General features: G+C 50.2%; 1 protein-coding gene across 2 annotated transcripts in view; it reads right to left on the minus strand.

The window, feature by feature from the left end:
• MYH11 (myosin heavy chain 11) overlaps positions 1–16767 on the minus strand; it is a 125343-nt gene that overhangs the window by 58626 nt on the left and 49950 nt on the right. For both annotated transcript variants that reach the window (XM_004441840.2, XM_014796326.2), the window contains exon 5: positions 3223–3325. In XM_004441840.2, the coding sequence (XP_004441897.1) occupies positions 3223–3325 (103 nt within the window). The remainder of the gene's footprint in view (positions 1–3222; positions 3326–16767) is intronic.

The raw sequence follows: 16767 nt of genomic DNA on the forward strand, positions 1-16767 counted from the left end.
GTACACAGCCCACCGGTCCCCTCTGAGGGGCTCCTGTGCACACACGCGGTCACGTGATTAATGGTGGCAGGAAAGGGCCAACAAGGTAAGTCATGCCGGGAACGTGAGGAGCTGCTCTCTGCCTGGCCCCGAAACGTGGCGGCTGCAGCCTGGCCCAGAGGCCTCCCTGTGCGAGCTCTTCCTCCAGGCTCCCCTGGGAAGGGTGGGGTTCTGAGGGTTTTCCCCTTCTCCTCTCTGCTGATTTCCTGTCCTTTCTTTCGAGGCAGCAGGGCTGGGCTGCAAAGCAGCTGGGAAAGGTTCTAGACGGGAAAGGGGAGCACACAGCTTTCTCCCTGCTCCTCTGTACCCCGGGGGGCACTGTGGGTAGCTGTCCCTAAAGAGACAGGCAGGAAACTACCATGCACTTATGAGTGTGTTTATCCACATCCCTCTCCCCTGCAGCTCTCAGAGGAGATGAAACAAAAGTGTCATCTCTGTGACGATCCCAGCCACAAACCGAATCCCCATAATGGGGACTTGTAGAAATTTACAAGAGCAATGGGCTTTCCGTGGCTAGTGGGAAGAAGACACTTCTGTCAGCACAAACTTGGGCTCCCAATATCCCCCGGAAAAAGGTTCCCTTTCTAGAATGGGAATTCCAGCTGGTGGGGCCAAAAGCTCCTTCTCAGGAGAGCTTTAAACATGGGGATCTGGTCCAAATGGCTCATTCCATGGATGATGAGACTGTGGCCCAGAGAAGTTAAGTGACGTGGCCAAGGTCACACAGGAGCAGATCCCAAATAAGAATCCTGATTCTCCTTCAGATCCGTCCGTGACACTGCCGCCCAGGGTCTAACTAAGATGGATGGAGTGTGATCCTGGTACACACTAGGACCCCTGACGGTCTCTTCCAGGCTGGGACGCATATGCCAGCTCCCCAAGCTCTGCGTTAGAGATGAGTTTATGTCTGCAGAGGTCCGAGCAGGACCGGTTGTGTGTTGCATAGCTGGGGCCTTACCGCACCACCGAAGCTAGTGCATCGCAAACCCCAAGACTCCTGGGGCCTTGTGTCAAGCCACCGGCATGCAAAGACAGACACGCACTGCACACACATGCACGAGGACACACCAGTGCACAGGGGACAGGGCTCAGGGAGATATTCAGGGATGATGGCGGGGGGGGGGGCGGGGGGGGAGGCATGCCACAGCGGTGTCATCAACTGTCAATCAAGCCAGGGAAGCTTTAGGGCCAGACAGTCCTAAAACGCTCAATCCGATGGGACAGACGTCTCTAGATTGTTCCAGTCAGGGGCACTGCTGGTGGACGCGTTGGTGGGAGGGGTGAAGGGGTTCATTCTGAACCAGGGAAATCTGTTCCAGGCTGGAGGACACCCCGGGGGCCCCAAGGGGAGTCCCGTGGGTGGCAGCCGTGCCCCCGCACGCCGCGCTGGCACCCGCACCCGCAGGACAGTATCTGGGTGCATCTGCTGGTTTGTGCTGTGAAACTCGGGGGCCTCGCCCGTTCTACCATCAGCTACGGGACTCGGTGGGTGCAACAGAGGCATGCAGCTCTAGATCACTCCATGCCTCCCGTACACACCAGGAAAACACTCCCAGTTACTCACGTAGGCAAGAGGTGGGCCTTGCTGTGGTCAAACAACACAGTATAAAACAAACGTCAGAGTTATTGCAATCACTCGTACATCAGGGGCTGGAGAACACACGCTTCAGCCCCTCCCGGGCCGCCTGGACCCCCAAGAGATGGCGGACGGCAGCGACTTGGATGCTGTGTCCTTTCTTTCTGTTTCGCTCACTCCTTTTTCTAATTTCTTAGAGACCCCGACATTTCAAAGGCTTGTGCACCTGCTGGGGCCCCGGGGGGCTCTCCCCTACTGTGTCGGATGAGATGCTGGCTGAGCTGTGTTTACATGCGCGGAGAAAAAGGTGTCTGGCACGTAGCGGGCACTTGATAAACATCAGTCATTATTATTAAGTAGTATTATTTCTTATTTTGACTATTCTAGGGAAGAGAAAAGCAGTGGGAAGCAGTAAGTAACCGCCACGCAAACTTTGGGGCTATTCGTTCCTACACACCATCCCAGAGATGGTTCAGAAATGCTGGACCTTGGGTTCCTGTATTTGTTTCAGGGAGGAAGGTTCCAGAAGGGTAACCAGCGTCCGCCCCAGATCACCAAGGACCTCCAGACAAGCTGGTCTCTGTGGCTGCTCCAGAGTCGCCTCTGATGGCTGGAGGCAAGACCCAGGATGGCAGGAAGCAGCGACACCCCGGGCCATCTTCGGGTCTCCATGCTGCCAGCTCCCCACCCCAAACCCTAGACAGAGGCGCTGGCAAGTCCTTCACGCAGCCCCGTGGCTCGTCCCCCTCTCTGGGACAGACGAGGCGGGGCTAAGATCGCGAAGGAGGAAGAGAAGGATGGACCCAAGAAGGGATGATTCTAGAAACCTGCTCTTTTCCTTCTTTTCCTTCCAAGCCCTTCACTGAACTGTGTCTCGGCGGTTGCATGCTTTTTTGATGACTCTCCGTCTTTCGCGTGTCCGGAGGCTCAGTGACTAGAATGACAGCGCCTCTCGGCCTCACGGCTGGACCCTATCCTAGCGGTGGCCGGCGCGCGGCAGATGCTCCGTCAAGGGCACGGGACCACATTCCACGTGCTGAGGGACAGCCCTGTTCCCGTCCCCAGGCCCCAGTGGGAGAGACATGTGGAGGAACCACAGGTGTGCCACGACTCAGGCGTTGACAGAGATGCGTTTAAAGCGGTGGCTCTCAGTCAGGGGCGGCTGTGCCCCCCACCGAGGTCACCTGGCACGTCTGCAGACATTTTTGGTTGTCATAACCGGGGGGAGGGGCCAGGGATGCTGCTAAACATCCCACAACGCATAAGACAGCCCCACCGCAGAGAATTACCCGGTCCAAAACGACACTGGGGCCACTACGAGACGTCCTGATGTGACACCGCTCACTGCCGTGGGGAGGGGGCTCGTCCCATTTCACAGAGCAGGACCCCTGGGGACAACGATCCCGGCCCAGACGAGGAATTGTCCAGACCCAAAGTGGCCCACCCAGGTGGAAAAACGAGCTGTCGGAGCGGGGGGGACAGTCAAACATGGCCCGAGGTCCCCCGGCGCGAGTGCTGGCCCTCCCCGTGCTCTGCTGTGCCTCCGTCAGGCCGCCAGCCGACCCCTCCTGCTGAGGCAGGGCCACCACGCGGGAGCCGCCACTCACCGTGATGCTGGTGTCTTTCTTGCCCTTGTGGGAGGAGGCCACCATGGCCAGGTACTGGATGACCTTCTTGGTGTTTTCAGTTTTCCCAGCTCCAGACTCACCTCTGAAAGACACAGGGAACAGTGACCATCGGAAACAACCCTGGGCAGGTGTTCTGTGGTACCCGTCTACAGCTCCATGAGCCACGCGGGATGATAATCGGCACCACGGCCATTTGCCAGATGGGGAAACCGAGGCTCCCAGAGGAGAAGTGACTTGCCGCTGGTACAGAGCTGGGCTGGGCCTCAACCCCTCGTCCAATATCTCAATCTACTCCTCCTGAGAAGATGCAGGAAAGGATTCAGACGAAAAGTGTGAAAGAGAAAATCTGATGTTTCCTACCCACATCCAAACTTAGATTTATGTGGAACCATCTACTTTTTTGCTAATAGTCTTTACTTTTTAGAGCAGATTTAGGGTCACAACAAAATTGAGCAGAAGGTACAGAGATTTCCTATATACCCCCTGACCCTACACATACACAGCCCCCCCCATCATCAACATCCCCCCACCAGAGTAGGACATTTGTTACAATTAATGAACCTACATCGACACATCATTATCACTCAAAGTCCACAGTTTACATCAGGTTCACTCCTGGTGGTGAACATTCTATGGGTTTGAACAAATGTTTAATGACGGGTATCCACCATTAGAATATCATACAGAATAGTTTCACAGCAAATTATCTACTTTTAAGACATCATTAGCTTTGTTAGAGACGGAAAGAGCAGGCAAGAGGCTGCCTTCCAGGAAGGACATAAGTACCTCTCAGAGTACCGGGACCTAAGGTAAAAGTTTTAGAAGCTCCTCTTATGGAAAAAAAAAAACTGGTTATCCCAACAGCCACTGGGCAGATACAAGCCCCTTCATTCTCTTGAGAACCCTACTCTGATTGTCAGGTGGCTAGCTAATGATCTCAGTCAAGGGTCAAAGGATAACCCTGGTTGAAGTAATTCATGCTAAAGTGTAAATGACTGCTAGGTTTAGATCCGCGGGCCGTTTGCCTCATCAAAAGAGCACTCCCAGAATATGAGTGGTAGATTTTTCACCAAGATGGCCTTCCTGAACCAGCTGCCTCTCCTGGCCAGCAGAGATCATCAGGGTGAGATTGTTTCATCCAACGGTTCCAGACGCTTCCTCTGATCCCACCACTCCTAGTAAAATGGAAGGACAGGCCCTCAACCACAACTTTCTTCCCTTCTCATCCTCACCTCTGGATTTTTTTGTTTGTTGTTTGCCTCCCTTTGCCTAGACTCTCATTTTCTGAGCTCACTGCACATTCTGAAACACAAGAGAGAATTTTTTTTTAACTCTGGAAAACAATCTGTCCACCCTGAGGTCTGCTCAAGGCTCTCCCGCTGAACCAGTGCCACCAGCGCTCGTGCCGTCCTGCTCTTTTTCCTAATTAGGACATGAAGACATTAATTTGCCCTGCCAAGGGCCTGTTAGTAACTTTGCTCATGCTTAAAAAAAAAGGAAGAAAGAAACACGTGCCCTGAATTGCTGGACCTCGGCCTAGGGCCCCACTGTCCAGAAATCCAGGGTCTGATCTCCAGAAACGACAGAGCGTCTCACACGGCATCAGCCCTGTCCTCTCCCCTTTCCTCATGGTGTTTATTCCCAATGGCCACATTATTTCACGTGGTCTCAGAGGCACTTCATGAACTGGGGACAATGGAGGCATTGTCCCCATTTTCTTGTGGGGAAAACTGAGGCCAGACAAAAAGAATTTTTTTTTTATTTTAAGGAGAGAATTGACTTTTTGGGGGAGTGGAGGGAAGCCCTGTGTTCATTGTTTCACATGCACTATCTCCCTTCCCTCTCCCAATCCTAAAGGAAAGACATCTCACTTCCATGTTACAGAAGAAGAACTCTGACCCAGAGTGGGTAAGCAACTTGCCCCAGGTCACACAGCAAGGCAAGGGCACAGGCAGAATTGAAAGTCAGCTCTCTGATTCCAATGCAATCAGGCCTCTTTCCACTACATTTTGCCGAGTCATTCCATGACACAGGCCCAACCCTCTAGGAACTTGCTTTCTGAGGCCAGAGGAAGGGAGGGGAAAGGAATTGATGTTTGTTGAAGGGCTTCTCAATGCTAGTCGTTGGGCTCATAAATGCTTTCATTTAATCCTCCCAACAACCTAATGAAACAGTTATTGAGTATTCCCATCACCCACCTGGGGACAATGGGCTGGAGAGGTTGAAGTAAATTGCTCCAGCTATCACACAGACAGAAAACAGAGAAGCAGCGAGATCTGAGCACGGGTCTACTTGATGCCAGACCCCATCTTCCGCCCACTGCCCTTCTATTTTGATAAGAACAGGGGACAGAATGCAGGAAAGACAGAGGGAAGCCCCGACCCCATGCCATCAAAGAGTTCTATACATTCTGGGAGTCTTCACTTGCCTTCATAGGCTCTTTGAAAATGTAACCAGGGACCAATGAACCAAGCCACTCAGTCATTTACACTTTAGTATGAATTACCTCAATCAGGTTAATGTCAGAACACTTGACAGACATCACTCCAAACTGACGGGGCCAGGTGCTGATAGAGCAGGAGGAAAGAGAGAAAGCTGAGTGCGGGAAGCCACCTATGTAGGTGGTCCCGAGCCCACTCAGATCTAGGACAAGAGTCAGGACGGCTGCACACACAGTGTCCCCGGACCACTACTGCCCCCCTCGCCTGTCCACATCAGTTTCCTCATTTTCCACTTTTGTCTGCAGCCTCTCCCCGCCTCCTCCCTGCTACGACACAGACGCTGGCATGACCGCACCCTGGTCTTCCCCCTTGCAACGGAGGGGAAGGAGGACACACTCTGGGAATCTGCTTCTCCCCGTGGGCTGCTTGGCTCAACGTTTCCAAGTTTTATTGATAAAAATAAATTGTCGTGGGAGGTTCTGCCAAAGAAAACAGGCCAAGCTCCAGGCTCAGGGTGTCTGAAGACTGATGCGCTCGGGCTGCTTCAGAAACATTAATATCTTTGCGTTTCTGACCCCTGACCTCTGGGGGTGAAGACGCCTTCCTGGGCTGAGCACCCTAACCTTCCGTCCTGGGTCTTAGGGAATTTGGTGCCCAGCCCACCGTCCTGGAGGAGGACCTGGACTCGTGACCATATAAGGCCTCCTGGACTTGTAATCACCCCACTGCCAAGTCCTTTTAATCGGTCCCGCCCCAGCGGCTGGAAGGAGTTACCCAGTAGTCGCTTAACCCCCACAGGGCCGGCTTCATGGATGCACGACCTGTGCAGTCCCACAGGGACCACTCTGAGGAGGGCCCTGTGCTTGGTTTAATGCTGTGATCTTGAAATTTCAACAAAGGGCTCTGTATGTTCATTTTGCATTATTTTATAAATCACATAGCTGGGCCTGGCTCCCAGGGTTGAACACCATTTCCAAGCCTGTTTCAGCCTGTGGTCTGCCCTAGGCTGCAAAGCCAAATTGGCTCTGAATCTCAGAGCCGTTCAGGCCCTGGTGCTCATGTGACTCCCACCCCTGCAGCCGGTGAGGTACTCTAGCATTTGTGCTGTCCAACTCCTACACGTCCCACAAAGCCCTGATAAGCACTGCCTCCATTCTGAATACTGCGCCCAGGCAGAAGCAATGCCTCCTTCCCCTACAGCATCAATCAGCACAATGGGCTCCAAGGCGAGACTGCCTGAGTTCTAATCCCTGCTCTGTCAGTCACTTGTATGACCTTGGGCGAGTCATTTAACCACTCCCATGCCTCAGTTTCCTTATCTATAAAATGGGTATGATAAAAGCACTTAAATGATTGTTATGAGGATTAAATGAGTGAATATATATAAAACACTTTATAACACCTGCCTGGCACCCGTTGGTGCAAAATAAATATTTGTTACCTTGCGTCTGTCCTCCCAACCTTGGGAGTTTGCTGTAAGGAACATTTGGGGGAAAAGCTGGAAAAGCAGTTTTGAAAAGCAGATAGCAGGCTCCACTTTCAAGATGACGGCGATTAGAATTCCTTAGCACTCAGAACTTGTTATCCACACTCTAAACACGCAGAAAAAGCTGTAGGAGCAAAAGTCTAGAAACAAAACCAGTTACTGTTCATATCTGTTAATATTGTTAATAATATTGGTTTTGGGGTTTTTTAAAATATATTCTTTTTAATTTAATTTAATGTTTTTTTTTTGGTAAGGAAGATTAGCCCTGAGCTAACATCCGTGCCCATCTTCCTCTGTTTTGTATGTGGGATGCCTCCACAGCATGGCTGATGAGTGGTCCACACACGGGATCCGAACCCGGGCCTCGGAAGTGGAGCACGCCAAACTTGACCACTCAGCCATGGGGCTGGCCCAATAATACTGTTAATAATGTGACCTGTTGACATTTTTTTTGTGTGTGTGAGGAAGATCAGCCCTGAGCTAACATCCATGCTAATCCTCCTCTTTTTGCTGAGGAAGACCGGCTCTGAGCTAACATCTATTGCCAATCTTCCTCCTTTTTTTTCTTCCCCAAAGCCCCAGTAGATAGTTGTATGTCATAGTTGCACATCCTTCTAGTTGCTGTATGTGGGACGTGGCCTCAGCATGGCCGGAGAAGCGGTGCGTCTGTGCGCGCCCAGGATCCGAACGCCAGGCCGCCAGCAGCGGAGCACGCGCACTTAACCGCTAAGCCACGGGGCCGGCCCTCTTGACATTTTTTTAATTCAAAGAAAAACTAAATTTCAGTTAGAGGTTAAAAAAATATATACAGTTGTGCATCGCTTAATGATGAGGATACGTTCTGAGAAATGTGTTGCTAGGCGATTTCGTCATTGTGTGAACATCACAGAGTGTACTTACACAGACCTAGATGGTGTAGCCCACTACCCACCTGGGCTGGATGGTACTAATCTTGCAGGACCACCATCGTGTATGCAGTCTATCGTTGACCGAAGTGTCGTCATGCAGTGCATGGCTGTGTGTGTGTGTGTGTGTGTGTGCGCGCGCGCACACGCGCGCGTGAGCATGTAGGTATATGTGTGTTATTCACATTCTTGTTATTCACAGTTATTCACGTTCTATAAAGTCGCTGCAAACACTGAATTAATGAACACTGAACCATTGCTCCTAGGGGACATATACGGATAGGTTCCTTTGAGCTGCTGGTCCCAATATTTTCATCAGCCAATCACTATGTAACCTTGTGTCACGTGTGTTTCTGTTTAAAGACACTTTATTTAACACATATTGTGGATCCATTAGTATTGAACCCATGGCCAACAGCCCTGTAACTTGTGCCTGAACGAGGCTTATCTAACACATGCATTTTCTCTACAAGGCACATCCCAGCCTTCCTGGGCCTGGGAACACTAGACAGCACTTCAGCACTGCACTTGGGGACATTTAAAACAGCGAAATCACCAAGAAAAAGCTACAAAAATGCAAGAAACATGGCACTAAATACACCATGAAGAGGACACTTGTTTACAGCCTGAGATCTGAAACAAGAAGGCAGAGCTAAGCCTTGCTCCACCCCGGCTGGGACGTGTGCATCAGGCCACCCAAATTCTTCCTTGCTCTGCGCATGTCCTCGAATGACCATGAATGTTGATTTTGGGGTTACAGATCAATTTTAGCGAGTAGATGAATTTGCACATATGAAATCAGTGAATAATGATGATCAATTGTATATATATCTATATATATTTTTAAAGTCTGGAAACTAACAGTTATGATCAACAGGGTCTGGTTAAACAAAATGCAGCATTTCCAGGAGGGAGGCTGATCTATACATGATGAGACAGAATGCACTCCAAGATATACTGTTGAGTGGAAAAAGCAAGGGCAGACCAGCATACACAGAATGCAACCACTGTGTTTTACAAAATCCAGCATTCTGGATTCTCTTGGGAAGGAAAGAAACCCAACGAGCTCTGGTAACACTGGGTCACTCCTCTCCCATGGGATAGATTGTCTGGGGCAGAAGCACAGCTGTTCCTGTGAACAGGTGTGTGTTTTCCAATTTGCTGCAGTCTCCACCACTCGCTAGTGTGACTCCCGGCCCACTTCATTCCTTTCTATTACCTGCCAGGCTCCCCTAAGCATTTGCATTTGTATATCCCGGTCTGGGGATAAAATGAATGTCTCTAAGCAGCCAGCTGTAGATCCACTGGCCATGTCTAAAAACACATGAAGATAAAATAATCATGGCCATGGTTATGATGAGTATTAATAGCTCCCATTCATTGTCTGTTACCCCATACTTTTTTCCTTGCTTTCACTTAGCATGGCTGAGGGCTGAGCGAACTTTCGAAAACAACTTATAAGTAATAATTGAGCATTAATGATGTTGTCAGGCACATGCTAAGTGTTTTTATGAATTAACTCATCTATTTCTCACAACCACCTTGGGAAGTGGGTGTGGTTGTCCATTTCACGGATGAGGAAAGTGAGGTTCAGACAGGGCAAGTGGCTTCCTGAGGACAAATCATGAGAATTTGGCAGGGCTGAGCCCAGGACTCTGTGTTTTTCTGTCTAGCACACCGGCTGCCTCCAAAACGAAAACCTGGCCTGTCCTGCAGCCAAAGTGGCCTCATGCTGCCTTTCTCAGGGCGTCCAAGTGTTGTCATAGTGTCACCTAGGAGCGACAGGGGCCCAAAGGCCCCCACCACTTCACTCTCTCAGCCAGGAGAGTAGCTCACAGTCTGAGGACCCCAACCCCAGGGCGGGCTCACTCCCAGCCCGGTTCCCCGGAGCCAAGGCCCGCGGGCCTCTTGTCAACCCCCACAGGCCCCAGGGGGCCTCAGAAGGCTTTCTGCCACGAGGCCTGCACCCAGGGGTCAGCAACCTGGGGGATGAGCCAGACACTCTAGCAGCAAAACGTGCGTCAGAATCTCCAGGGCCTCCAGGCCTCCCCCAGCTGGTGTGTCTCACCCCTTCTGAGTTCCCCAATGGTCCACAGAAGGGCAGTGCTGCGGCTCCCGTCCCTGATCTGGGAGGTGCCTCTGCTGGTGGAGACAGCTCCTGACACCCCCCTCCAGACCCCCACCCGCCGAGTCCTCTCTCCACCCCAAAGCAGACAGGGGTACAGCTCAGATTCAGCCATCCCTCCGGCCTCCCCTGTGTGGACGACCCATGACAACTATTCCCATCCCCGCCAGCGTGCTGGCTGGCCCAACTGCTTCACATACGCCCAAGACACTAGATAAAAACACAGGTTTCCCCAGCTCCACCCCAGGCCACTCAGTCAAGGGTCTCTGGGGGTGAAGCCAGGCCATAGGTCTCTTGAACAAGTTGCCCAGGAACGGATATGTGGCCAAATTTGGGGACAGAGGTCTAGTGGAACTCTCACCAGGGGCCACTGAATCAAGGGTCTCTGGGGGTGAAGCCAGGCCATAGGTCTCTTGAACAAGTTGCCCAGGAACGGATATGTGGCCAAATTTGGGGACAGAGGTCTAGTGGAACTCTCACCAGGGGTACCTGATCAGATGGTTTTAGGCAGTACTTGGTCAGAAAATGTATAAGCTGAACAGTAAAGCAATAATTTTCACAGATATCATTGCCTGGGACAACGCCAGAGAAGGAAATGGAAGTTAAAAACCCTGCTGACACAACCTGAACATCACTAGTGTCCGTTCACGTTAATATCATGTGAATATCACGTACCCCTGACATGATGTGATGGAGACCGCACATTACCTCTGTGCCATTCATCCCCTAAATCCACAGCCCAGTCTAATGAGGAGAACATCTGACAAACCCACACTGAGAGACGTTCTCCTAAATCCCTGAGCAGTCCCCAAAACTGTCAGGGTCATGGAAAACAAGGAAAGTCTGAGAACTGTCACAGCCAACAAGAGCCTAAGGAGACAAGGGCTAAACGTAATACACTATTTTAGACGGGATCACGGAACAGAAAGGGGACGTTAGTGGAGAAACTAGTAAAATCTTCACGAAGTCCACAGTTTAAGTAACAGTAAGGTACCAATGTTAGGGTCTTCATGTGACAAATGGACCACGGTGATGTCAGATGTGGGATACGGGAGCTCTGCATATCTTTGCAACCTTTTATGAACCTAAAACTATTTCAAAATAAACATCTTATTTTTAAAAAGAGATTCCATTTAAAGAACACTATTAATTTCATAATTATGTGCACATACAGCCCAAATCAGAACCATCATGCCAGGCAAATGAGCATGGCGAGACACGACTCATGGCTTGCTCCCTCCCGTTCCTGCCCAAATAAATTTTTTTTCAAACCCAACTCCTGAATCAGGAGGCTTAAACATCAGGTATAACCTTTGTTTCCATGATCCTACTTCTGGGGACCCGTCCTCAAAGAAACAAGCCAAGAAATCACAGAAAAAGTTCTGCCAACAAAGTTGGTCACTATGATATTATTTGTTCAAGGGTAAATTTTTGTTTTTGTTTTTGTTTTTGTGAGGAAGATCAGCCCTGAGCTAACATCTGATGCCAATCCTCCTCTTTTTGCTGAGGAAGACTGGCCCTGGGCTAACATCCGTGCCCATCTTCCTCCACTTTATATGGGACACTGCCACAGCATGGCTTGCCAAGCAGTGCATTGGTGTGCGCCGGGATCTGAACCCGGGCCACCAGCAGTGGAGCACACGCACTTAACCGCTAAGCCACGGGGCCAGCCCCTGTTCAAGGGTAAATTTTAAAATGACCTAGAAGCCTGACATTTGGGGTCTGGTTAAGTGGTTCAATAACTCCATGGAGGACCAGTGGTCATTCAAAAGGGATATTTGTAAATAACATGCAAACATGATTTTGTTGGAATGCTAAGTGGAAAAAAGGAGGAGAAAAAAGCATGTATACTTTGAGATCACAATCATGTTTAAAACTGCCTAAAAAAAACCTAGAAGGAACTACATCCAGGGTTATTGGTACTAGACTCTGGGGAGTGGACTGTGGGTGAAATCTTCCTATTGTTCACTTCTAGGTATTTATCTGTATTACTCTTATAGCGGAAAAAACATATTTTTTCATATATATATGTTCATATATCTGTTCATATGTATTTTAAATTTTAACTTAAATTTTTTTTTTGGTGAGGAAGATTAGCCCTGAGCTACTGTCTGTTGCCAATCCTCCTCTCTTTGCTGAGGAAGACTGGCCCGGAGCTAATATTCATGCCCATCTTCCTCCACTTTATACGTGGGACGCCTGCTACAGCATGGCTTGATAAGCAGTGCGTAGGTCCGAGCCCGGGATCTGAACCTGCGAACCCTGGGTCACCGAAGTGCAGCACACGAATCCAACCACTATGCCACCAGGCCAGCCCCTAAATTTTAAAATTTTCATTAATTTTGTCTTTATGGTAGAATGGAAGAGAAAAAGGATGCCGAGAGAAATTAACTGATTTGCCAAAAGCTGGAGTCAGCAAACTTCTTCCGTGAAGGGTCAGGTAGTAAATATCTGAGGCTTTTCGGGGTACAAATGGTCTCTGTCACAGCTACTCAACGCTGCCACAGCAGCACAAAAGTGGCCACAGACAACACAGAAATGAATGGGTGTGGCTGTGCTCCAATAAAACTTTATTTACAAAACAGGCAGAGGGCCAGATTCCGCCCGTGGGTCATAGTGTGCTGACTCCCGCCCTAAAATCACAGGGGTCTAACTCCGGGACCCCTGGAGCTGTGCAAGCAGAGGTTCTAGCACAGCCGGTATTCTGACTCCTAAGCCTGGGTTTCTCTCCTGTACACCATGGTGCCTCCAGCAAGCAAGGTTCGGCAGAACTCTGCTAACACTCACCCCCACCAGGGCATCAGAACACCAGCTAACAATTATGGGGCACCCACGATGTGCCAGATACTGTGCTCAGTTCTCCCCCTACACTGTTCCTTTGATTCTCCCAACGACCCTGGGAGGCAGAAACAGTTGATATTCCCATTCCACAGATGAGGAGACTGAGGCTTGCGGACTTCACCAACTTAGCCAAGAACAAATGGCTGGCGTGCGGCAAAGCGGGAAAGTGAACCTCGATCTGTGCCTCCAGGGCCCCACCTCCTACCACAGCGCTGCTCTCCAGAGGGCTGCACCCCTTCAGGATTGCGCTGTGTCATCAAAAACACCTTTCAAAATCCTGCGGGCCTCTGCCAGAGAGTAGCTCTTCCTCAAAAACAAGGTGGAAGGGATAAGGGGAGGCGGAGTCGAAGTGGGAGGCCTGGTTGGGAGGGAACGTGGGCCGTGGGGGAAGCACCCAATGCAGACCCTTAGGAAGCCCCAGAGTTTCACAAGAGTCAACGCTGGCCCCAGGGGAGAGTGACAGAAGGCAGCTGGTGGCCTGAGTCACCTCCCCTAGAGGGGAGAAGAGCCCGAGGCCGGCGTCTCCCGCCACTTAGTCTGAGCAGCCCAAGTGGGGAGTGCAGGGGAGGGCGCTGTTCCCAGATGACTCAGGCAGGCCCCCAGACCCTGACAGTGTCAGAGCACGTCCCCAGGCAGCACCCTGGCCTCCCTGGATGGTCAGAACCGTCTGACCCACCTCTTGTCCACATCCTCACCCCAGCCTGCGAGGCCCTGCGTGATCGCCTTCCTGACCACACTCTCCTTCCCACCTCCTTCCTCCCTGCGCCCCACCCCTCGGACCTTCTCTGTCCCCCAAAAGGCAAGTGGTTCTTACCTTGGGGCCGGTGCCTTTGCTGTTCCGCCACATGAGACTCTTCTCTCAAAATCTGCCGGGGGCTGGCTCCTTCTCGTCACCCAGGTCTCAGCTCACGCCCCCTGAGTGACTGAGCCAGCATGGGCGCGCTGCACCAAATACAAAAGGTGCCAGCCGCTCCTCACTCCCTGATGTCCACGGTCCACAGCGGGGCGGGGGCCCGTGGGGGCTGTTGCTGGCTCATCGGGAAAGGCCAACAGATGTGGGGCCCTCCAACTGACCTCAAGAAATTTAGCTCCAGGCCACACTGTCGACGAGAACTCGCTGTGTGCCTCTGGGCAAATCTCCTAACCTCTCTGATTCCTCCTCTATAAAAATGAGGTGATTGGACTTGAACAGTGGGTTCTGACCTCGGCTCCGCCAGGACCCACATGCTAGTCATGATAACAATAGCTTGTCATAGCTACTAACAGTAGCTTAGTCAGATATAGATATAGGTATGTATGTGTGTGTGCATGTTTGCATGTGTAAGTATATGTCTCTGTATGTACATACATATGTACATTATATATACTCAAATACTTATATGTATACACATATACACTCATTTTCATATATATACATATAAATAATCATTTAATCCTCACAACAACCCTATGAATTAAGTCCTATTTTTATCTTCCTCACTTCCCCACTCTATAGGTGAGAACGTGGAGTCACGGAAAGGTTAAATTCTGTGCCTGAAGCGACAAGCTGGTAAGAGGCAGAGCCAGCACTGAAACCCAGGTGGCATGACTTGGGCCTCTCAATGACATGACCAGTTGACAGCCCCAAGGCCACACCTCCAAGGGTAAACCTAGACTCTGACGAGACCCCAAGGACTTCTGCAGAGAAAGAGTCTCATTTGACATGGGGGTTGCATACCAGCAGCATATAAGTCAACAAAATCACAGACAGTCAACATTGAAAAGTCCCTTATAACATCCTCAAAGTAACGCACCCATGACTTTGTACACGACAGCCCTGCACAGCACCCTCTCTGCATAAATGCCAGCTGTACACGGGGGTCCGGACTGTGCCACACGGACAATGCGGGAGGGAGACGTGCTCGGCATGGTGAGGTGCTCATGCTGTAAGGGGCGTGTCCTATTCTCACCCTCCCTCCAGAACACGTCTCTGGGGGGGGGTGGTAGAGACCTCAACTGCACGAGATAAGCAGGTGTTTATTTTCACCCTGAACCCCATCTGTAATGGCCACGGCCACCCCTGACACACACAGCTCATGTCGGCCATAACCAGCCTGACTGCGTGTCATTGACCCAATTCCCACTGAAACCATCACCCAGCCCCTTTCTCCGCCCCCCTCAAAGCAATATTTGGAATACAAGTTAATCAAAGGCAGATATTATTACTGAGACCAACTTGAATCTACTTTCACATTAAGTAAAATGAATCATCCCAGATTTTGACGCTCTGTGAAATTTTTTTGCCACTCTTGCAACTAATCACTGTGTGTGCGGCTGGAACCATGGGCTCAGTCATCTCTGACCCTTCCAGGCCCAAAGCTCTGGGACAGAGGTTGTAAACACGTGGCCCACTGGCCAAAGCCAGCCCACAAATGGATTTTATTTGGCTGGTGCTCTGTGTGTGTGTTAATGTAAATTAGATGCCAATGTTTCAAAATTGGAGATTGCACATAAAAATCTAGATTTCCAGCTTTCATTGAAATGTAGGAGAGTCTGACAACATTGGATCCACATTCTCCCATGGCAACGGTGGGTTGGAGAGGGATAGCAGCTGCCCCTCAGTTGCCACACTCTCCAGTTCACCACACTCCTCACCATTCCCTACTGTATTACACCTAGTCTCTTTCACACATTAATGTCACTTGGTTGGCCTCGATTGGCCCTTGGGTTTGCAACCCTGGTCCTAGATGTCCTGTAATGGCTCTTCTCAGACAGAGGGCTCCTGCTGGGGCACACGCTCTGGCCAAACTGATTGCTCAGTTTCTCAAATAGAACATGCTCCATTCAACCTCGCGGCCTTTGCACATGCTGGAACCTCTTCTCTCTTCTTCTTTGCCATCTCTGCTGAAATATCACTTCTTTGGAGAAGGCTTTCCTGTTCTCCTTGGTTAGAACTCCTCCTATTTACATGTTCTCTTAGCCCCTTACATATCTCATTCTTCATAGGTTTCACAGTTTGCAAGTACACATTTACTTAGGTGACTTTAAAAATGTATATATATATATTTAGTTTCTGAAAAGGTAGTAGTACCTTCACAGAGTCAAACAGCAAATTCAAAGAGTACAAAAGGCAAAGTGTGATTATTGTCCCAGTGGCTATCTTCCCTCTTGAGGAGCAGAGTCCACTTATTTTTTATTCCTTCCTATATGCCTAGTCCTCACCAGGGGGCCTGGCCCATAAAATCTGTTGAATAATGAGTGATGTAGGAGTGAGTATAGGGGTAAAGAGGGAAGGGACGTGTATTCGTTTCCTGTGGCTGCTGTAACAAATCACCACAAACTTGGTGGTTTAAAACAACATGACTTGATTATCTTACAGTTCTGGAGGTCAGATGTCTCACATGGATCTTCCTGGACTAAAACCAGGGTGTCAGCAGGGCTGTGTTTCTCTCTGGGAACACTAGGGAAGAACACGTCTCTGCCTTTTCCGGCTTCTAGAGGCTGTTCTCATCCTTGCATCCTCCATCTTCAAAGCCAGTAATCTCGGGTACGTTCTTCTCACATTGCCTCTCCCTCTGAGCCTCCTCTTCTACTTTCAAGGACTTTGTGATTACATTGGGCCCACTTGGATAATCTAGGCTAATCTTTCTATTTTAAGGTCAGCTGATTAGCAACCGTAATACCATCTGCCACCTTCATTCCCCCTTGCCCTGTAACGTGACATGTTCACGGGTTCCAGGGGTTAGG

Source organism: Ceratotherium simum, chromosome 26, assembly GCF_057802395.1.
Source record: "Ceratotherium simum simum isolate JZ-2026a chromosome 26, ASM5780239v1, whole genome shotgun sequence".
NCBI lineage: Eukaryota > Metazoa > Chordata > Mammalia > Perissodactyla > Rhinocerotidae > Ceratotherium > Ceratotherium simum.